Source organism: Indicator indicator, chromosome 21 (assembly GCF_027791375.1).
Source record: "Indicator indicator isolate 239-I01 chromosome 21, UM_Iind_1.1, whole genome shotgun sequence".
Lineage (NCBI taxonomy): Eukaryota > Metazoa > Chordata > Aves > Piciformes > Indicatoridae > Indicator > Indicator indicator.
The window spans coordinates 9,719,388-9,743,255 of NC_072030.1; the positions used below are offsets into that span (position 1 = coordinate 9,719,388).

Here is a 23,868-nt window from a genome sequence, read left to right on the forward strand (position 1 = left end):
GTTAATTTTTAAGGCAACCTCTTCTCTCACTGGGCAACACCTCACACAAAGTTTTCCTAGCTTGTCAGAGCACACATGCACAAGAGAGCAAAAAAGAGACTTGTCTCATTTCCTCTTCTAATAGTGACTAAGAAAGAACTAGCTCAAGACAGACAGGTGTGGATTCCAACATAACAAAGGGCTGTTTTGCCTTCAGAGGCATGTGTCCATGTGTGCTAAAGTACCCTCATGTTGCTGATGTTTCCCCCCATTAGCTTATAAGAGCAGATCTACCCTTGTCCTAGGCCAACAACCTAAGCCTTGATAGTCTACTGCAGAGGGCAGCTGTTCTATTAATTAATTTCACAACTGTTTCAGAAACTGGCCAAAATGCAGCTCAAAATACTGTTACTGAGCAATGCTGTCTGTAAGAGCTGAGCATTGCCACACTCTTATCAAGGTGTGCTGAACATCAGCAGCTGAAAGGGAAGCAGGGCTAAGGCATTTGTCTTCACAGTTTGTGACTACTGCCTTTATCATTGCTTTAATCCAGATCCCACTCATCAGGCCCTTAAGAGTGTATTTCTTCCACCACAGTAATACTCAGTACTTCCACACAAGAGCTACTGGATTCTGAACTCCAGCAACTTAGAAGAAACCCATGAAAAAAGAACTGTAAATGATTTTGTATTACTTTATTAAATAGCCAGTTCCAAAGAACAGTACAAAACATGGAAACATGCATCATTTGGTGTTCTTAAAAAAACGTTTGTCCAAAATAAAGACTGTTAGAAAAATTAAACAAGTTTAGCCCAAATTTACCTTCTGCTCTCCACATGAAAGGTGTTTGGTAGCTATAAATACTGCAGCTTCTCCTTTAGTGAGGTTTTCCCATGTATACATTAGTATTTCTGTTACAGATTTTTTCACATTTCTTCTGTAAACATGATCAATTTTAAAAATGCCTTGTTAGCAAGCCTAAGGAGCTACTGCTTTCCTGTACAGTAAATACAAAAAGGAAGATCCTGGATGTTCCTGCCATTCTAATCAGTATTCCATTTACTGAAACATTAAAAATTTCAATTAGTATAACAAGGTAACCAGAGAACAAATATCTGAGAGGATTCAGTATCTGAGTGAGTCTTTGTTAATAGCAAAAAAAAAAAAAATAAAATGCTACTGACTTCCAAATCTGAAGATCACATCTATTCAACTTCTGCTCTTCTTCGCTCCATGGATCAGTGCTGTACACAAATGCACTGGTCATCCATCTGAAAAATTCACTTCTTACTAAAAATAATTTAACATTTAGCTGAACTTAAAAGCAGGTGCTAAGAGATGGGTGTCTGTGTTCAGTGTGCATGCAAAGGTCAAAGCTGACTAATAAGCCACACCAACAGGCACCTGCTCTTCAGCAGGGGGGACTTAGTTCTCTGTCCTGTACTGGTTTACTGCCTTCTCTGGTGTGGGAGCTCTACAAAGCAAAATCACACACCTGCACCTTTTGCCTACAGAAAGAGTAATAACTGCCTTTGTCCCTGGAGAGAATTTTGAAGCAAAGCCAGGAGGCTCTTTGGGAAGCCTTGTTACAGGGAATGCTAGAAGTATTTTACTGACAATTTTTCTAAAGTGGTATTGCTATACATTGATAGTTTTTGTCTACAATTAAAACGTCAGATTTAGTTTTCCTCTTAATTTCCTCCTTCCTTTTGTTAATCTGGCTCAAATTAAGAGTGCTGCATCTAAAGCAGTGGAATGCTGTAGCCAAGTTTCTTATACGAACAGCCTTGCACAGCTGGTACTTGGCCTGTTTGTGCCATCATCTTCCATTCTGCTGCTCTAGAAACCTGTACATCTTTGAAACTACAGGTGGTTATCACTTCTCAAGTGTGAGACAGCACAGGAACACTCTTGCATGACTCCTTTTTCCAAATACTTTTCAGCAACCTTTTGCACATACTTATTTCCAGTTCTTTTGTTTCGATTCCTTCACACAGGCCCTAACATCAGCCCAGCCAGCAGGGACCCAGCGATGCCAGTCTGCCTTCGCTAAGGAAGAATGAATCTTGAGTGCTAAGCACTGTGTGAAAGACAACAGATGAAAAAACCAGAGGAAAAGGAAGGGAGACTCAGTGGAAGGAAAGGTAATGCTCTGTCTCAGTGTTGGATAGAACCTCCAGGACTGCTTTCTCCTGGGTTTAAATTACACTGCACCAATGACAGAATTGCTTCCCTCGCTTTCTGGAATGAATGTGATACTGCTTGATTGGTTAACTGTGGTCAGATTGTGGCAGGCTAGTACAGAAACAACTCTGTCACTACATACATTTAAATAGAAATATTCATTTGAAAAGTTTTGTATAAAAGAACAGAATTTCTAGAAACATTAGGGGAAACAAATATTCTCAGACACCGCACATTATAATTACTGGACTCTGAGCAGGCACTCCTATGTGGCAAACAGTATTTCCTCTGTGGAAAGGCCCAACCTGCTGAGCATACTAAAATCTTTATAAGCAAGAAGCTGCTCTGTGCAAAGCAGAACAAATCAAGGTGGGCTTCTCCTCATGAGCAATCATCGACTACTGCTGTTACTCAGAAGCAGCTTTTTTCCCTTTCCAGCTCTTTTGTCTTTGCTCAAGTTCAGCTTCAGTGAAGGCAGCTGGGCCCCAGTTTGTGATTAGGTGAGGATTCTTGGAGCCTGGAAGACAGAGCACAATGCTTGAGACAGGCATTTCTGACAGAGACACTGCTCATCCGTTTGTTGGTGGGATAGGCCACTTGGTAACTGCTGTGTCTTCTGTAACTGGGAACCTTCTTGAAGGTGACCCAAGGACCTGCCTAACCAAGGAGAGAACAATGCCTGGGACACTGACAGTGAAGGTGCTTATGAGAGAGAATCTGTCAGCTGCTGCAATCTTTTGCATCCTCATCTCCTGCCTTCCTTTTCAACCCAACTAGTTGTACCTTAGTAAACCCCTTTTCTTGCCTTAGAGATATCCTTAAAGGAAAGTGATCTCTCCAGCACTGCATTACAAAGCCACTTTCTTCTGGGTTGGCATGCTATTAATTAAGCTAAGAAACTAACCTTTTCCTAAAAATCAAGTAATTTAGCTATCTTTACTTAATATTTTTGGCAATTAACATTTACGCAAACTGCACTGAACACCCAAACCATGCAATGGGCAGGGTGATCCTTGCTTTGTTTCAAAGTAATTGTTATAGTAGGGCAAACAGAGGTAAAGACTTGAAAGTTACCATCAGCAGTTCTCACAAATGAGGCATTTACAGGCTGCTGGGAAAGTAGTAAACTGCAGGAAAAGGCAGAGATCATTTAGTGATGATCTCAGTAATGAGGCAGAATGAATACCTGGTTTTTGTAACTCTTCTGTTGAAAATTACCTGGCTCTATTAGTCGAATTAATCCCTCATGATGAGCTACTTTATCTTTCCAGCTCTTGGTGTTGTTAGCTGCCATTTCCAACTTCTTCTTAACCTCCTGAAACAAGATACAGCCCATTTAAAAACAAGAACAATTCGACTCTGCTTAGATTTGAAAGGATGTTTTTTATTTTTGTATAAAGATAGAACCAAACTAATTCAGACAGTGCTCCATTTAGTGCAGACAGGAGAATCTAATTTTTAACCATCCTAAGAAATTCAGTTGAAATTTAGTCATTATTAGCTGTATAAAAAGTAAGCTGTCAAACCTGAATCCAAAAAGAACCAGATTTTGCAAGATTCTGTAGCTGCATAAGCCCATAGGGCCAGTCGTTATGAAGACTGACAAACTACATAAACTGTAGCTTCAAAACAAAAAGATGTGTTTTCTATTCCAATTTAAGACCAGCTAATAGGCATCTCTCACTATCAGAAATCGTTAAATATAAGCTAGGGCCACTGCCATTACACCCACATGAGAAAAAGGCTGCATAAGACTAAATCAGTTTACTTATTCCTAAAATAACAAGTCAACTAGGGCAGTGAGGTAGTGCAGCATTTGTTTGTGGGGGGGAATTTGGTTAGTTTGTTTTGTTCGGGGCTTTTATGTCTACTGTACTCTGCAAATTCCTTAGGAGTAATAAATTATGTTTAATATACAAAAAGCTCAAGATGCCATCTGAAACAAAATCAAGTGTTAGCCAAAAGCAATCCAGTGATAGTGTGAGATGCAATACCAATACGGTAAGTTGTAAAGTGGCCAGCACTGTCCCACCTGGGCCCTTCCTTGCAGTCACCACAGCATTTGTGTTCTGTGCCAGCTGAGACAGATCACTAGCTCATCCTTCACAGAGCTAATCTCAAGGGTGCCGCAAGAGCAAAAACACACTCCCTAGTTAAACAGGAATCCAGTCCTGTTTTGTTTCCTAACCTAAATACACACAGGATCAACTCCTCCCTAGCCCTGGAAAGCATGCAGCACCTCAGACTCCACTTGTTGGATTACAATTCTTATTTCTTCCATGAATTACAACTACTGGCCTTCATCAAAACCACTCAGCAGAGCCAAGAGAAGGACACAAGGTGCTGCTACATGTTGAGAATTTGAGATGATTTCCAATTATCCTTGAAATCAGTTTAGTGCTTAAATACCTTGTTGAGGAGCTACAGTAGCACACTGACTTTTCATCTCTAGAAAACAATATTGTCCAATGACATAATCAAACCACTGCAGGAAAACTAATCCAAAAGCACAAGGTGTTTAGTTATGACAACGAGATTGTGTAAGAAGTTAGTCTGGAGTGTAGTTTCTGGGTATGACTGAGATGGTTTGCATGCTAAACTGGGACAAAAGAATAAAGGAGGTGGTATGTCTGAAATGTGTCCTCTCCCTCAAATCTATCTACAGTGCTAGGCCAAAAAAAACCCAGCACAGATGTCCTAACTGTTACTGTATTTCTTGTGCCATACTAATCCTTAAAGAAAAATTACATTGATGAACTTCAAATTCAGTTAAACTGCTCAATACCTGGTTAAGTACGAGAGGCTGATGAACAGAGCAACTCACCTCATATTGCTCAAGGGCCTCCTTCCTTTCCAGTTCAAGTTGTTCTAGTTGCTGCATAGCAACTTGAAGAGCCTGTTCCTTTATCATTCTCTGGTTTTCTAGCTCTTGTTTCTCTGCTTCTGTCATCTGAATGGTTTGTTGCTGCTCCAAGTGCCATTTTTCCAGTTCAGCTCTCTTTGCTGACTCCTCTTCTAGTAATCTGCAATGGGGATCACAGTGTTAAATGCACTTTAAAGCTGTATTCATTACATAGCATATGTGGTGTTGGGAAGCCAAGCTAGTTATTTTCTTTCCCCTCCCCCCCCCTTTTTTTTAAATACTTGGGAGGCAGGGAAAAAATTACTGCTTGCTGGCTTTTCTTCAGTGTAAAGATGAAAATCATGCCAGCAGTGCAAGCAGTCTGACTGCTACAAAGGGCTATTCAGAAACTTTAGTCAATAATGTAAATAGACCCAAAACCACAGAGGCACTAAGCATGCTTAAGCTATCTCTATTGCCTCAGGAGAACTGAGCATATAAAGAAGCAAACCACACTAAAGAAAGCCCCTGTGAGTAAGAAGAGACTTAAGCTCTTATCAATTGCAATTTAAACCTGTGATAAAATACAGCAGAAAGTTATATTTACACTTGGTGCTTTACAAAATACACAACTGAAAATTCTGTAGAGAGTGACCTCAGTTTTTCAAGCGTTGACTTATATAACGCCTGATGAAAAGTAAGTGGGCCTGCTCTTGTGACTGCCAAGCATTCCCACTGCTAAGGGCTAAGCAAACATATTAAAAAAATCATAAATACCAGCTTTACTTAGAGGAGATCTTCTTGGCTCCCTACAGCTACCTGAAAGGAAGTTATAGCAAGGTGGGTGGGGGAGTTGGTCTTTTCTTGTAGTAGCAAGTGATAGGACAAATAGAAATGCCTGCAAGTTGCACCAGGGGAGGTTTAGGTTGGATATTAGAAATTTCTTCACTTTTGAAAGGGTTCTCACTGGACCAGGCTCCCCAGGGAGGTGGTTGAATCCCTATTCCACGAGGTGTTTACAAGATGAACAGATGTGGTGCTAAGGGACATGGTTTAGCACCAGGCTTGGTAGGGTTAGATAATGGTTGGACTCAATGATTTTAAGTCTTTTACAACCAAAACAATTCTATGATTCTTTCATAGCTTAAGGAAAACAAACAAACGAAACAACCCTCACACATCTATCCTGTGTTTGGACTTGAAGGTAAAGTCCACCTCTTCCAGCAGCATGTCCAAGATGCAAACGATCTTTAATATTATGGCACAGTTATTTATTATTTTAAGGGGGAGTGGGGAATTGAAATACATCTCTACTAAGTCAAAGTCATACCTGGCCTGAAGTTTCCTTACAGTCTCTTCATCTTGGCGTGCCTGCTTCTCATCCTCCAAAGCTTCCTGTAGCTGTTTGTACATTTCTTCCAGTTCACATACTCTCTGTAAGTACTGTTCCAGTTCAGATGATTTCTGTGCAACCTGCTCTTCCATTTTTTGTCTTACCTATCAACATAAATTGAGGACATCTATAAGCTACCATTCAACTCACATTCCCAAATTTTGGAGGAATTGCCAGGTTTCTCACAGATAGTGTTTTCAGCAACAAACACCTTTTCCTGCTGCCTGTAGAGCAAAACTGAAAAAAAAAGTCAACTCTGAATTTGTAGATGTGTAACTAAGAGCATTAAAATAGTAATTTAAAAGAAGTTACTTATGTTGCCCTACTTCATGCAGCACAGGATTTTATGGGGGTTCATACCTAACTTCAGTCCGTTGATCTTGTCACTTAATTTACAGATAAGACACTAAACTGAAGGAAAACTTGTAGTGTGACCAGACACAAAGGTCAGACTGGTTTAATTACACTTTTTCCACTCAGGCACAAGTCCCTTCGCAATGTATTCCACACACTTGTATCTGGATGTTGCCATGGGATGGATAAAAGAGCAGAAATTGGCTAAGGAGGCTGGCTTTGCTAGAAGAGCAACTGTACAAAACCCAATGGTAAGGGACAGAGGAAGGTGAGGGGATGCTGCATATCCACAGTCACTCAGTCTCATCCTCATTACCCCCCCGCCCCCCCCCCTCTTTCCACCAACCAGAGTGGAAAACCAGGGGCACAACATCAGCAGAGCCCTCCTCCCACCCAGCCTCTCACTGTGCTGTGGACAACAGCAGTCAGCTGGCTTTGAACTGAGTTGGATAAAGCACCAAAACCACAGCATTTAGCAATACACAGCATGTACTTCACAGAAGATAAGCACAGCTCCTGAGCTCAGCAAGAAAGACTAGCTGTCGAGTGTGGTGGGATGGCATGTCCTGCTCCATTGGTCTGCAGTCTGCTTTCCCTCAGATAACTGAAATCCCACTGACCCAGAAAGTGATGGTATTCAGGAATTCACACTCGGCCCATAAAGCAGCACTGTGTGCATTTATGTTCCCAGGCATTCCATCACATGAGCCTCACTATTTCCAGGCCTGCTAGGCCTGGCAAAGCCCTTGAAGATAGAAAATTAGTTCTTTTGGAATTTCTTACTGTGGATTACAGTGACAGTGATGTAAAGCTCTACAGTGTTTCTTTCGCTTTTTATGTTTGTGTGTGTGTGTGTAAACGTAAACACGCAGATTAAAAAACCCAATAGTACTAGGAATAAAATGCATTTGGATTACATCTGTTCATTTTTGCATGTTCATAGAGTATATACTGGCCTCAGGTTCTCCATCTTGGAAGACTGCAAGGAGAATTTCAGTCTGCATTTATTCTTCTAAACAGTGAAAACTTGGCCAGTTTGTAACACAAATTGCCGTTGAGCTGTTCCAGTATTTGAATTCACTAGAAAAATACTGTATGCTGTACCTAACAAATGCAATACTCCTGCAACATCTGCCTGAGGTAAATCACTGCTGCTGACCTAGCTGCTCACTATGTCTGACTGCAGCAAAAACCTACATGAACTACTCACCATTTTTTCTCTCTCCAGCTCCAAACTAAAGCGATCTTGTAATTCCACCTGAGTCTGAAGTCTTTTCTTCTCTTCCTCAGCAGCACGAGCAGCTGCTGCTTCCAGTTGCTGGAAGAGAAAGGTGCAAGATAGGGGTAAGAAAAGAAGGGAAAAATAATTTGTCAAAACTTAAGATATTTGGAGGAAATGGAGTTTTATTTACAAATGTCTGGCTTTTTAAAAAAATGGAAGAAACCTAAAGCATTAATAGGTGCAAGCTTCTTAATGTCTGAGCCTATTCTCAATCTCTAAATAAAATTTTCCATCTCATTTGCAAGACAATTTTACATTTACCAATGAAAAAAATCAGTTATCAGACTTACTCTGAGTTTCCTCTAAGTCCTGCCTTGCCCCACCATTAGAGAAGGAAACACAATGATTTCTATCAAATATGGGACAGAAACCTATTCTGGAAAACCACATGGCAGACAGGACGGCACAAGAGTTCCAGCAGTGAAAACATGCCAGCATGCATAGAGTTCATACAGAATCAGAAGTTGAGAAGCACTAAATTGCCATGGGAAAGCAGAAGTGCCACAGGCTTTGCCTATAGTAAATGGTTGTGCCTATTGTGAATCATATCCCTTCAACATCCCCTAAATTGCCATGTAAGGTAAGTAAAATTCTAGTTAATAATTATCCCTTGGTATTCTGGGAAAAATTAGTCTAGTCAGAACTAGGAAACAGCTGCTGCTACCTTCACACATCTTTGCAGCTAAACTTGTTTCTAATCTTGATTTGACATATAAATAGTGGTTGCAGTTTTCCCTTTCATCAGGATTTCGACAGTGTGTATTTTCAGAATGCACAGGTAGTTAGAAATGTTCAAGTACCAGCTAAAACTTAACTGAAAACAAAATAATTTTTCACAATGTTTTCCTAAGAATCTTACCTGATGCTTCAGAGGAAGCAGAAAGCAAGCACCCTTCTTTTGCAAGGCAATAGGCTGGTGAAATTGTTTCCACAGGCCTGCAGTTGGGACAGGACATCTATTTCTTCAGTATTTTTGGAAGGGTACCCCATTTAAATCTTTGTCACACATCCTACATGAACTAATGAGATGCCTAAACAATTAAAACTGACAAGCTAAAAACTTTCATTCCTTTAACTGCTTGCTCTTATTTTAGACTCTAGTCTTATTTCAGACTGTAGTCTGAAATAGATGGGAAGAAGGGAAGGAGAAGGCTTCGAGGATGTCTTTAAGCCATAAAAGATGGTACAGAATTGCTGTCCTTTGAAAGGCTTAAATGATGCCAGTCTTTTAGAAGTAGCATTCCTCCTCTGCCAGAACATACAAAAGCATGTAATAGTAGTCAAATCCAAGATGCCTATTTAAGTGAAATTTTTTTTTATTTCCTTCCCTACTTTGAAATTAAACAACCATTGCCAACAGTGAGGCTAGAGGCCTAACATGCAGAGTCACAGGCAAGGGTGGGTGCCAGACATTTGCCAGAGTACTCAACAAGAAAATAAGACAGTTTGTCCACTCTTTATCAGCAACCTCCTGCTTAATTCACCTCAGAGAGCATAATTTCCTGGCAGGTAGGCAACAAGTAGACAGTTTAGAGAGAAGTCCCAGAAGTCTGGAGCAGGGCAGGAGGGGAAATCACAGGAATACACCATTCCAGCAGAGGTCAGTTAGCACAGTCTCTGAACCCCATGCAAGACCTCAAACTGAAACAGAAAGGGTACACATCTTGTGCATGCTCTCTTGCTAAGAAAAACTTACCTTTCCAGTCTGTTCAGTGTATGCATCTCAAAATTCCATTTAAAAATATGAAAAAAAAGCTGTTTCACACAAAGGCCTTTATTCTTCTGAAATATTCTACTACAGGAGCTATCAAAGTACAAACAATTCTCAGAGTGCACGTTGGCAGCTGCTGTAAGTGATGGCTCACTGCCATTAGGAGCAAATCGAACTCCACTCTTTCCAGAACAAGTCGGTTTCCTGAATCCTGTACAAAGCCTTTTCCCTGAAGAACGTTTTTCTAACTAATGAAACGCTCAAGTTCCTCCAACACAGTACCTCCCACTTAGTCTAAGTGCAGTAGTTCATGTCAGTGACTAAACTATTCTCAGAAGTCATTTTAATCCAGCCCACTTCAAAAGGTGCTTCTTGCTGCAGCTGTCTATTTTACCTCTTGAGATTTCTACAAAAACTCCCTGCAGCCTGTCAACAACCCAGTGGTCCTCTGGGGATGCTCTCATGTTATCTTCCCCCTAACTTCCTCTCAAGAAAGTAAACTCAACACCAAAATCCAGCCTTACAATTTCTGTTAACGGGCATATTACTTGCAGGTAACACAGACTCTCCTTTAAAGCAGAATTTGCACTCTGAATCTTAAACACATGACAAATATAGGTGGCAAAATTAAGTTAATTGATTTTCTATTGTCAGACTCCATTTAAGGCAAACAAAATAATACCCACATCAGCACTGTCAGTAAAAGGTTATTTAAAAGAAGACATTTTTCCTTGCCGCACATTGTGACAAGACTTAAAATACATATTTGGGATTATTTTAGTTGCTTTCTAGACTCAGAACGTTTACCATGCTCTCACAATATTAATAGCTTCCCACACCACCACCTCTTGCCACAAAGATCACTATGGCGTTTTCTGAGGGCTGAAATTAGTGCTTTTCATTTACGAAAAACTCGAGCAATGATGCAGACAGGAAGTACATTGATGCTCTGTGGAGAACTATTGCAGAGGGTACCAGTTGTTTCAAAATGCAGAGATCCATTAGCATGGTCAGTCTACTGTTATGAGGGCAGCCACAGCAAAGGTACCCTGGTGTCTCCTGCCAGGCATTTCATTTGGACTAACAAGCTTGGATTCAGCAAGTCTGCTAATACTCAGAAATTTCTAGTCCAGTTCCCAGGCTTTTAGAAGTCAATCCAGCATTTACAAGGAACATAGATCTAGACAATTTACAAATGGTTGTTGCTATGTGTCTCAGCTCTACACAGCTCTCCAAACTACTATAGTAAAGCCGTTCTTGTGCATGCTCACAAAATTGCTTCCTACCTTTGCAATGTTTGCAAATTTCATTTTTATCTCTGGAAGCTACATTTGTGGGAAGAGTTCCCACACACAGTTTACAGAACATGACTTAGAAAACCGTATTAAAAAAAAACCTTAATGAAAAGCCCCACGTTTGATAGACATGTCTAACAGAAAAGAAAAATACAACCCCCCAACACACCTGACTGAAAACTCTACACTTACCAATGCCCAAACATCATCCACACAGCTGGGTGGTTGGAGATTTTTCATGCGAGCTTCACAATACCCTCACAAGGATGGGGGACAGGGTATACCCCAAGTCTGCTGTGCAGTCCCTAGAAAGTGCTGCCATCAATGCTGAAGGATTACTGCAGGCTCAACCATCAGGTCTGCTTGCTTAGGTGAGTTGACTCGAACACAATCTCACCTTCCCCAGAGGAGTTTGCTCTATGTGTCTGAAAACCTGAACAGGAAACTGCTGCCTCAAGAAGCCCAGCTCAAGCACCACAACTGAACTCAAAGCTTTAAAGTCGGCAGCTCCCACTCTCACCTTTCGCACAGTCTCCAGTTCCTTCTGCTTGTCCTCATTGGCCATTTGCAGCTCTTTCATCTGCCTCTCCAGCTCTTCTTGCTCAGCTAACAGCTTCTGGCGCAGTTCTTTTCGTTTCTGCCGTGCTTCTTTGTGGGGCGGAGGGCTCCCTGCCCTCAGCAGGCTTACAGTGGTCTGTATGGCTGGAGAGGAGTGTACAAGACAAGGGGAGAGGAAGAGAACACCAGTGAAGGGAAATGTTAAGCGTTCTGGATACCCTTAGTAAGTGAATACTTGTGGTGCTGTTTGTTGTGTTGGGGGGTTTTAAATGTATTTTTAAATCAGAAATAGCTGCTGTCAGTTCTAATTCTCATCAGGCTAGCTGTCAACACAAACCCCAGTGAAAGACTTGACCTTGTGCCACAAGGCTAAGGTCAGGCAGCTCCAATGTCAATTCCAATATTGATTTTTAACAGGCATTGGACATACAAATCACTCCATGCCTAGCTGCAAAAAAATTCAACCAACGCAACACTTCACACACGTACCTAGAACTAACCTTAAACCCTTTACTCCTACTGATACTCCTTGAGAAAAATTTCTCTCAGTAAGACAGTAGCTCTCATTAACTTCTATTCAATGAGGAAATATTCAGACAGCAAAGCTTAGGAGTGGCAGATGATTTTGGTATTTTATTCACCAACTACAACTGTAAAAAAAAATATTTCCTTTTGGAAATCTCCTGGTAGAGTCTCCTCCTCTGAAGAGTTTAAAGACCCATCTGGATGTGTTCCTGTGTGACCTGTGCTAGATTCTCTGGTCCTGCTCTGTTAGGGGGGGTTGGACTTGATGACCTTCGAAGGTTCCTTCCAGCTCCTAACATCCTATTATCCTATGAACTAAGTAATCATTCATCATACCTCAGACTTTGGTGTAACTAAAGGCATGCTTTAGGTAAAGAGGAAAGTGCAATTGAAAGCACACATCTCCAAATATTTAAATGCTGCATATGCTTCGATGGCACTGGCAACAGGGGGTTTGCAAGAGCTTCTACCTCACTCTGCAAAAGATGCATACAACTATCATTCAGCACCTATCTGGGAAGGTCCACACAGGAGTACCTTCACTGTGGGAAAAGAAAAGGAAGCCCCAGTTCCCAGCCTTGTGTCTCACTATACTACCTCAAACAAAACTGTAAAAACAAAGCCAGTATGTTAATTTCATGCCGAAGTGAATGAGCTTTCCCTCTGTCTGCAAAAGTAGCAATTCATGATGTATTCTCCTCCCCTTCCCCATCCCTAGAAGTACAACAGACAATGGTATCCATTTCATTTTGTTACAGCTGCTTAAACTGAAGCACCTAAACGACAGAAACCAATTCTCTTACATGGATTCTTAGTTCATCCTGAGTCTCAGGTTCTTGATCCTTTCTATGTGCCCAAAACAGAGACACCAAAAATCACAAGACCAGGAACTTCAAATGTGAGTAAAGCACAGATGTAGGACTTCAGCTTACCTTTAACTTTCACATAGCTAAGATCTTTGAAACCTCACCTTGAATCCACTCCTGCTTCTTCTTTTTATCAGAGGCACTGATCTCGAAGCTTTTATCAAGACACTTTATGAGAAAAAGACATTTCTTTCCATCTTTGTCAGGCAAGGCCTAGAATGGATAATAATATTAGCCTTACAGACACTTGAAATCTAAGTTACCTTGTCAAGCCTTATGTTTGTTATAGAGCTACAAACACCAGTAGGAAGAACCCTTATAAAGAGACTGTTCATGAACTGATTTTATATAAACTAATGAAGTAACTCCATTAGCAAAAGATATCATAGGTCCAACCTGCACACAGAAAACTTACTTCCTGTTTATAGAGATTAATAGGTTTTGGTGTTGGGGCTTTTTTTACCTCTACACAGCAGTTGCCATCCAGTATAATGTCTCCCTTCTTGTCCTTTAAATCTTCACTTACATAGTAGGAAATAATATTGGGTTTTAGCACAAACCATCGTTCTGTCCAATTTTTCCTTTTATGACCTTTTTTCAGCATATAACCCTGTAAAAAACAGATCAGCTGAAAGGCCTGGCCTCTGTTGAACCTCCTGGTCTTAAAGGCCCACAGAAAAGTTAGCTCAAGACCCTAAACACTTAGCATACACACTTTGCTACAGATCTAAAGGGAAAAAAATCCAGGACAGTTGGAGAAGGTCTTTTGTTTAGAAGTCAAGACAAGCAAAAAAGAAAAAAAAAAAAAAAAAAAAACACCCTACACATGCAGCAAGTCTGTGCTCAGCTTTTCTGGCCAGTTGGACATGGCCAGAGCCAAGGCCATGCCTATTCCCCTGTGCTAACCCACCACACACCAGGAACGCACAGAGAAACAGCTTTGTTTGCCGCCTTTGTACTCAAGTCCAAGGTCTGGGTGGTCACAAGGGTGTGTGAAAGACTCATGAAGCTTCACTTTCATGCCTTGGACAGTCTAAGTCAGTCATAATCAGTTGTTTTGTTCCTTCCTGACATGCTAAATTTGCTTTCAAAGCCCAGTCAGGCTAATATTTTCCCCTAAAATTTCTGCAAAACCTTTGTATAACTATTATTTCTGTGCATCGGTTGGCTCTCATCTTCCAAGACCCCACTGTCTGCTCCTGGGGATCTTTAAGATGCACATCAACTATCACATGAATTACATGTTTCAGAAAACTAAGTGTCACAAATTTAATCACAGGCCTGCTCTCAATCCCTTCACCCCCAGACTGTCTCGATACCAGGGCTTACCCCAGCCCCGGTGCCAGACCTTGCACTTGGCAAGTGCAAGATAAAAGATCCAGGTAAACGTACAAAAAAAAGTAGTATGAGACTTGGCTACAAAACAGTATCTCATTAATTTATACCCTGAAATAATTTCCTGCAATGAAGAGGGCAATGGTTTGAATCAACAAGGTGTCAAGGTATAAGCTGTGATCAAACCAGGTATCTGTAAGTCATAGGAGGAACTCCATTAGACCAGTGACTGTCCAGGAGACAGGGGGTCAAATCTTGATACACAGTATTTTTAAGTGTCAAGAAACTGTTCAAAGGCACTCAGACGTTCTTGAGAAAGAGGCCCAGCCACCAAGAGAGGAAAGAATTAAAAAAAAAAAAAAAGGAAGGGATAGAGACTAAAATCTGATTTCCTCACAAGTTTCAAGTAAAAGGCCCTGACACTGATTATTTTACTTTCAAGGTATTGAACAGATGAATGACATAATTTTGCCCTCAACTGACTGTGTGTGTGTTCCCAGCCCTCACCTCCAACTGCAATCAGCAGTTAACAAAAATAGAATTTTGCATTGTTCTGTGGATATTCCGAAATAATTTCCTGTGCTTAGACCTTTTGATGATTTCTTCAGAACAGCTTAGGAAAGCCTGCCAAGAAAGTCTCTGTTTCAGTTCCTAAGAAGCCATGAAATCAAACATGAAAACATTTCTGTTAGGTAAAAGTCAATTTCAAATAGCTCCCTAGGTAAGCTCTGCTGTGACCTCTCAGGTTCCCATGATATTTATACTTCCCATAGAAGAAATGCAATTTTAGAAGCCATTCCTAAACTGATAATCCTGTCATTGGACATCTGAAGAAACTGTAAATTGACAGAAGTTTGCTAAGAATATAAAAACCAGCATGACTTCATGTGTTTAAATACAGGTAAATTGGCAGTCATGCAGCCTGCTATGCAGAACAGTAAAGGAGATAGGTGTAGAAGAGCTCCAGACCTATTTGCCCTGTTGAAGTGGTGCAGCTTGGAAGCAGATATTTCATCTGGAGCAATTCCTTTGTCCAGACCCTCTTGTTTGAATATAGAGGTTCTAATTAGCACAACTTACATTAGCTACAATAAAACTGCAACTAGAAAAAAGCATTTTCAATGCAGCTTATTCTGTCAGCTGTTGATACTAGTCATATTAAAAAACCCTTACAAGTCATTTACCTTACGTGCCCTGCTCATTAGCCATTAGGTAGAAATTGAACATTTTCTTATTATGCAATAAATTGTTCTGTCTACATTAAAACATTAGTCCTCTGTGGTTCTTACCTGTTTGAGTACATCTAATATGAGTTCATTAAAGACTTCATTGATTGCCATGGACACTGTCTGTTGGTCCATCCCTTTACTAAACTGCCCACTTCCGATGAGATGAATCAGCTCCCACGCAGAAAGACCTTCTCGCCTGGTGTTAAGAGCAATCTTATAATGGTCAAACTGCTCTTGCTGCCAGCCTGCTCCCATTGCTTCAGTGAGTTTTTTAAGTAAATATTCAATCTGTACAGAAATACGAACAGAAATGAATCACTTTCAGCAGGCATGGAAATCAAGTGTTTCAGAGCTATAAACTAAGCTTCTCTAGAGACTATCATTATGGCTACATTCCAGTGTTCACTTGTAGGCCCCTAAACGTAGGTGGTTCAACTAGCAGAGATTTAGGCTTTGCTTTCAATTGAACTTTTAACTGCCAAGCCCATCCCACAGCTACAGAGAAACAAAGACTTGAACCTGACAGTCTAGTATTTCATATTTCTACAGAATGCATGGGACCTTCCCTGCAACAGCTTCCAAGTTGTGATGACTGAAGTGTGAAAAAGCACCAACTTTCAAAAAGTACTCTTGTAAGATAAAAAGCAAACAAATTACAAAAAATAAGAAAAGATGGCAGTCTAGACAAGAAGTGGAATGAAAACCTGACCAAGGTATTATGATCACGTATTTTAGTCTTCACCTGACCCCTGTCTCCACCCTCCATGGACCTAATCTTGAGAGATATATCTAGAGCAGCAAAAGATTAAATTTTTCACATCTGCTTTTATTGTTTCCAAAATAAACTCTCCTTCTCCTTTAATCTTTCCTCATTCTGTAAGGAGTACCATGCACATGGTCATCACATTAGTCAAAATAAACATAAGAATGACAAAAAGGGAAAGAAGGCCAGGTTTCTTCTTTTACCTGTCTTTTTTCATGTTGTTTTTAAACTATCACTGTTCACTCTCCAACCAAGAGTATTTTAAACTCAGCCTATTCTACACCTTTGAGCACATGTAAAATGCTTTTAATTGCTCTTTAAATAACAATAAGAAAATGGTGAAAGCCTTCCTACAAAGACCTCTTACACAACAAAGTGAAAGTCACATTTCTAAGTTTCTGTGACTAAAGTTGCAGGATACCATTTGCAGCATTTAACCCACTTCTGAAGGCAGACCAAGCTAATGTAGTGCCTTCTGCTGCTGTAGGTAAGGGCTCACTGCGTTTCCTTACCAGCTTTGTAGGAAACCTGACTGCCTCAATAGCTGGCCCAAGCAGACAGTAAAGCTGCCTGTTCCCTCCCTAAGGTGGAAGCCTGGGTAGAGGCTGCTGAGCTCCACATGAGCACCCTCCTGTTCTAGTCCTTGCAGTCATGGACAAAGCAACATCAACCGCTACCAAGGGAGCCTTTCCCTCCAGCCTCCACAAGGCCAGCACAGAATCAATTCCTGTCAGGCTGGTCGACAAAGCTGCAGGCCAGGGTGCATCCCAGCTGCCCTGCTCTCTGCAGGAATGAGGGATGTGACAGGGTGGTAACTGCACACTGTCTGGTGGAGGTGAGGAGGGAAAGCACCACAATCCTTTTGGGTTCTCGCTGTGGATGTGGAAATAACACAGATTTCCTTAAGTGCTGCTTTTCTGAAGGTCAGTCCTTCAGGACATTCTGATCTACTTTCAGCTTACCTAATTTAGGTGTGGTTTTGGAAACGCTAAGTGATTCCAGAGTCTGAATCCCATTATCAAAAATTACTAAGGTGTACAGCATGAACACTTCTTACTAAAAAGTGGTGAAACCCAGAAGATTTCCAGGCCTTCTTTATTCTAACGACCAGTGCTGGTTGGCCTCTGCTGCTCAGCACTGCTGAGAATAATGCAATTTCTCATACAGGTAGGAAAAACCCCAGCTGAGGGAGCCAGAGTATGCTCCCACCATGCAATGTTTCACCACAGAATAAATGAACTTTATAACTCAGACTCACTTTTCAACCTATCTTGTTAGCACCCAGGAAGTCTCTACAGAAGAGATTTTTTACTATAAAGAAATAAAGAATTGTTTTTTCCCTACACTTCACTACAAAGACTCATGGGCCTCAGGGTTTTGATGCATCATATATGCTGATTTTGTGGCTGCTGCTTCTCTCTCTTGCTTCTGGTACAAGCAAATCCCTTCCTTTTCCTCATATCTATGACCAACATACAAATCTGTAGCAGAACACACTTATATGGTAAAACAGTAAATTGCCAAATTCACACTATAGATAGGTGGGCTTTTCCTGCAATTTCAGCTCAGTAACTCTTAGTCTGACAGCCCCTACCGTAATAGCATGTGGACTAATGCTACAGCAAAATGGAGAAGCTACTGAAAGCTGCTGCACTGTTTAGAGCGAAGTCCCCACTCTGCTGAATGAGCAGGAAGCACATATCCATCCCTCCAAGATGAGGCTGTCGTATCCTCCTCATAAAAGGTTAACAGAAGACAAGCTAGCCGGGCACAGAACACACCTCCAGGGTGGGTACAAAAGTTGCAGACAGCATTGCTTTTCATCTCAGCTTCACTGAGTAAAGCACTGAAGTGTTTTTAGCTCCTCAGGCAATTTTTACTGGCAGAGAGGATCTGAGGAGAGGCCTCTACCAAAAATGGCACTCAAATTGTAGACAAGAGGTACCAGATTTATGGTAATCAGCAAAAACAAGTTTCAGCTCTGCCATGTGGGGAAAGCACCCCCAGAAAGGGCACAGCTGTACACCCGCTTCGCCCCGCTGCACAGGCTGTGTGTGACAGGCTGGGGAGGGTAGCATGGGCCCCTGCTGCTGCAGTGCCAGGGCTCTGCTGTGCTGTGTTCACTGCTGCTCAATTCCCACTGTTCACCAGAACAAGTCCGAAAGTGGTGCTCTACAGTGATTCCATGCATGGCTCTGAACTGCTGAACTTAACACAGTCACACAACAGGAAGGGAATTTTAGCCTGCCTTCTCAACCAGCTGCATGTATCTTTTACAGCATTCCTGTAAAATTCAGTAACTATTACCCTTAAAAATATTTAAAATATGCTTTGCTGATTTTCACTTTACAAAATTCTTAAGTTAAAAAACTGATCCAAGGCTTCTGAGCATCAACTGCCATAAATCCTCAGCATTCAGTTAAAGGCAGGAAGCAGCTTACTTCCTACTCCAGACAAGTTTATAGGAAACAAAACAAAAAACCCCAACCAACCCAAAAACTCCCTTCAGGGCAGGAAAGAACAGCAGCACTAAGAACCTATTTCAAAACAAACCTAAAACTTTGATGAGCTGAAAGGAGCTCTGGCATCAATACAGGAGTAACCTTTTTTCCCATTTTCAAAACACATTCTGCTACTCAGCTCAGTCCTCTGAGCAGCATTTTCTGTGAAGTAAGATCCTGTACTTTAGCTGAAAACTAAAATAACTGAGGCTTGATTAGGTTAATATCATACCTGCCAAAATGCTAAATAGAATTTTTTTTTTTAAATCATTAAAACTTAATGAGCATAAACTTTAAAATGTATGGTTTCAAGGTTTCACAACACACTGCACTGCTTGAGGCATGCAGCTCTCACATTCCTTGGGTTAATGATCTCAAAGTACTAGGACTCAACTGCAAAGTAACACACACAAAAATCATACTGAATAGATTTTTTTTTCACTTTTTTGCTCAAGTCATGTGAATAAAATGTGTATCAAACTACTGATCTAGAAAAGAAACAGTGCAAAACTCTTAGCTAGTACACATTATCAGGCAATGCATTAAAAAAAATCAGCCAACATATCCTTTCCCTTAATGTAATTTGTATACATACTGCCTTATTTTTGATTACTGGAATAGATTAAAACATTTAAGTTTGTTGCCCCCCCATCTACAACTTACTAGCATGACAGCAAATATCCTATAAATCCATTTTCCTAACTGAAAAAGGACCTATGCACATTACAATTTAATTTCTAAAGCAAACAAAAGAATTGATGCTGTATCATGCATTCAAGTAAGTACTTGACCTAACCAAGGTCCCCAGAAAAATTTTATCTAACCTGTCTACAGCAACAGTGAGTGTTGAGGAGGGAGGGGGGAAGTAGAAATATGGAACAGGGTGAGATAAGTATAAAGTAAGTTGGAACAGTTGGAAGTAAATAAGAGACCATTCACTATGTGCTCAAATGAGGAACCTCTCAGAGAAAGCCACATGTCCCCTCCTCCACAAAGAGACATATCAACTCAGCAAATAACTGACAAATCAAGTCTGCTGGCTCAAACACAACCTATTCATGTAGCCAAAAAGAGTGGCAAAAAGCAAACATGAAGCGCTGTGTGCTGCTGTTGTGACTGGACCGACCTTTCAGATACAGACATAAAAACACCAGGGCCTTGCTGCACAGGCCCAGTACGCAGCAGCTGGCTCACCACTGTGAAAAAACAGTTTCCATCTCAAATCAACAGAGACTTTTTAGCCAGAACTTGCCAAGTGAAAAAACAAAGCAACAAAATAAAATAGAATAGAAGCTCTTAAACATGAGCTATGCATCCTGCTTGGTATCTTCTTTCAGAGGGCACCTTCTTTTCCATGTTTCAGTACCTATTTGTTTTTTGGTTGGTTGGTTTGTTTTGTGGATCTTTGTGTGTGTGTGAGTTGGTTGGTTTTTGTTTTGTTTTCCAGGTAGCCCTGGCACTATCCTTCACAGGGAATGATGTCAGAAGTTTCACATATTTTTCTGGTATACAAGTGGGTCTTCTTAGAAGACAAAAAATGAAAAATAATGTCAAGGAGGCCTTCATGCCCAGCAGACATGCTATCCTGGTTCTTATTATTCAGATAAGGACTGTGATATTAACAGAGTAGATGTAAAAGTTCTAGTCACATTGTACAGAATTCTGTAGAAGCATATGTTTCTGGGCAAAAGCAATCACATCCCCTTTCACAGTCATCATTAAGACTTCTTTTTAATCCCTTCAGAACATCACTTACTTTTAAATCAAGTATTTGTTTCATCCTTTCCACCAACAAAACTATGTTAATTATCCAGTGGAAGCCATTACCTTCTCTCTTTTTGAATAAATGAAATTAAAATGAAAATAAGTAGCAAAATAAAAGGAAACTTGAAAAACAGTGTAAAACATAAACATGTACATCCCAAGGACAACTTGCTGCATTAAGCTGAAAACTATCTTGCTTCTTACAGCAATCCAGGAAAAGAGTAACGAAATACAAAGAACTGATGCAAATCCTGAATAAAAAAATCCCCAAACCTTTCTAACCATCAGTATCAACTTGTAGAGGTCATGGGGGCCAGTTAAAGCCCCACACAAGCAGCTTTCATTCTAGTATCAGTTTTGCCTTTATTTCTGAATGGCCAATTCCCAGTATTTCATTCACTGTATAAGTTTCTGATACTAGAACACAAAACAAGGAAGCAAATATGATCATAAAAAAAAAAAAGCTTTCTCAGCAGCCTCCATATGAATCACCACTTCAGTCTAAAGAACACCACCTCATTTTCAAATGCACAAAACACCATACAAGGTTTGGAGTCTCTTTTCCTAACCGGGAAGATTAAAAATGCCACGTTAATACAGTTGAAGGGTAGAAGACAAGGAAAAAATAACTGTACAAATCTTCCTTTCTGAAGAACCCAGGCTTAAAAAGCAAAGGCAGCAAATATTTAAACATATTTTTAAAACAAGTTATGTGAGCACTAGATTACAACACACAAAAATATGCAGCTTGCAGTGTACTTATCTGCAAGTTTCACCGTTAAGAATGGCCCAGAAACACAGCTAACCACACACCAGAGCTTTCAGGCAACAAAGCATTCCCAGGGCTGCTGTCACATGTCCAGAAACAAGAAAGAGGAAGTGTTTGGAAACCTTTTTATAAAACAGAAAACGTCTGGTTAAACAATGCCAAGGCACCCAGATGAGTCTGCAACTGAGATGAGCTGAAGGAAAGCTCATAACAGACTAGAAATATCTCTCCTCTTAAGGCTACAGTTCTCTCCACCTCTGTTTCATGCTCACAGAAAAGGTAATGCCTGCAAGACCTGAAGGAAACACACACTTGGATGCCTCCATCTCAGAAGACCTAGTGGAAAAGATTGTCTGTGGGAAGGGGAACGAGCTCCCACCCATTCCCCCATGTTCCAGGCACATTATAGCGGCGCAGCTGCTTGGTAAAGCTCTGCCTACTGTGCCAGGGGGCAGTTTTGCTGTTAGCAGAGAATTGTGTTAATTCTGAAAGCTGTCCATCAAGCCTAATAATAACTACAGTGGACAAAATAAAGCCTTTTTTCCTCCAACCCATCTGTATCTTTGAAATATCACATTTACCCAGTTCATAAAAGTGTTTTACCTTGTGCATACAAAAGCTTCTCACTTGAAAGAAGAGGGAACTTTCAGATTTTATACCATTTTGCATTTCCCTGGAAAAATGCAGCTCTGCTTTGTCACCTTTACAAATGCAGCACTCACGGCTTTCTGTTCCTTTCCAACTCTAACTGCTCAGCCAGCAGAAGCAGCACTGGAACCCAAGGCCATTACCAGCTGAGCCCAGTGCCCTGTGCAGCTGCCACTAGCTCCTGTTCTTCTGTAACCTGACTTCCCCTCATAACATAGAAGGATCCCACCAAGCTTGAAGTCACACACCAAAACTGCACACCCCAACCCAAGTCCTTCCCCATACTGGATTTTACTAACCTTATTTTTCTCTCAAGTGCAAGGCTGCCATCTCACCTTCCACAGCAGGTGAGGAGCACAGGACAGATGCTGCCTTTGACTTTCAGTTTGGCCTCTGCTACATGAACAACTTTTAGCCTTTGTGACACCCCTCCACCACTTCTAAATTCCCTATTTCTAATTGCCTTTTTCACCTTGCTCTTCTAAAGCTTTCCTTGGCCCATGTCTCTGAAATCTTTCCAAAGTGGTCTGTTTTCTTTCTCAGGTTGAGCTGCAGCTGCTCCCAATTTTGCACACCTGGTCAAGGAATCAAGACTTTCCTCTTTGCAGCCCCACCACAACTAGCTGGCTAATGTGAAAGGCCTAGTACAATTCCACTAATGCAGAAGTACTCAGTGTGGGCCAGAAGGAAAGACAACACTCTCCATCTTTAGTCAGTGCAGTGCAAAGATGAAATTGCACCCCATTTCACCACCAAGGAGAATTTTCCACATGAAATTGTTCAAATGAGTGCAGAAACCAATTAAAAATTAAAATTAAAAAAAAAAAAGTTAAAAAAGAAAATCAGACTCCCAAGCAGGTCTCCAAAAGCAGCTTTTCTGAAGAGGATGTAAAGCAGGCATTCTCATAGCCACATGAAGCTACAGTGACACAATATCTGGAGATCTAAGGAGTTCTGTTACAATCATCCCATTCACAAGATGGGATGCAAAAATCTTCAAGGGATCATCCTTCCAACCTGCAAGTATGAGGCAAGTTTCCTAGTTACTTATAAATGGGAAATAAAGTCTCTGAAATCCAAGAGCATGTGAGGTTGGAGGAAAGGAGGAGGTGAAACAGCTGGATCCCACACAAAGGACCCCAATCCAGAAACTGCAGAAAATTGCGTGTTGCAATATTCTGAGCCAACAATCAAAGCACCAGACAGGGAGGGAAGGCAAGTTTGCTCTTTGGCTGGGAAATTACAATTGTCCAAGTGAAGTTTACATGGTTCTGTCAAAACCAAACATCACAGCGATACTTTCATCACCCTTCTCCTCTGTTCTTCAGTTGGCAATAGTCCGCTCACTTCATACATGATGTGCAAGACATTTTGTAATTAAGTGAAAGGATGCAATATAATGTGGTGAAGACCAAATATACAATCAAGTTTTATTATGAACTCAAGGGGCACCAGGCTCATTTTGAATACTATTGAAAAGAGTTATTTTTAAAAGGTAGAAATTCTCAGCACTAAGACAACAAATACAAATTTGCACAAAGAAAACGCTTTGCAAATCTGGAGTTTAGATTCAACATAAACCCCCCAGACACAAGAGCACAGAAGGCATTTTCTCTATGGTCACATAGAGAAAAACCAAAACTGACTAAAATTGAGACTTTGCATCTTCACTTAAGGAATTTTGTGTAAAAGGGTAAATGAAATGTGGATTTTTCCAGAAGCACAGAGAAACCAAGGAGGATCAGTGCAAACCAGAAAAGAGTGTGTTCAACAGACAACATTCCCCCACTGGCTAATTTCATTACCTGTGTGGTCTAAGGCAAAAAGTTAGTGTGAATACAGGCATTGTGTATGATAAGAACAGAGCAGC

The 23,868-nt window shown here is 40.8% G+C and overlaps 1 protein-coding gene across 2 annotated transcripts in view; it reads right to left on the reverse strand.

The window, feature by feature from the left end:
- Positions 1-690: 690 nt before the first annotated feature.
- Positions 691-23,868, reverse strand: part of SWAP70 (switching B cell complex subunit SWAP70) — a 37,018-nt gene continuing 13,840 nt past the window's right edge. For both annotated transcript variants that reach the window (XM_054390342.1, XM_054390341.1), the window contains 9 exons: positions 15,614-15,841; positions 13,453-13,599; positions 13,094-13,202; positions 11,561-11,742; positions 7,963-8,070; positions 6,336-6,502; positions 4,988-5,186; positions 3,382-3,478; positions 691-2,680 (listed from right to left, as the gene is read on the reverse strand). In XM_054390342.1, coding sequence (XP_054246317.1) covers positions 2,571-2,680; positions 3,382-3,478; positions 4,988-5,186; positions 6,336-6,502; positions 7,963-8,070; positions 11,561-11,742; positions 13,094-13,202; positions 13,453-13,599; positions 15,614-15,841 — 1,347 coding nt within the window. In that variant the 3' untranslated portion in view covers positions 691-2,570. The remainder of the gene's footprint in view (positions 2,681-3,381; positions 3,479-4,987; positions 5,187-6,335; positions 6,503-7,962; positions 8,071-11,560; positions 11,743-13,093; positions 13,203-13,452; positions 13,600-15,613; positions 15,842-23,868) is intronic.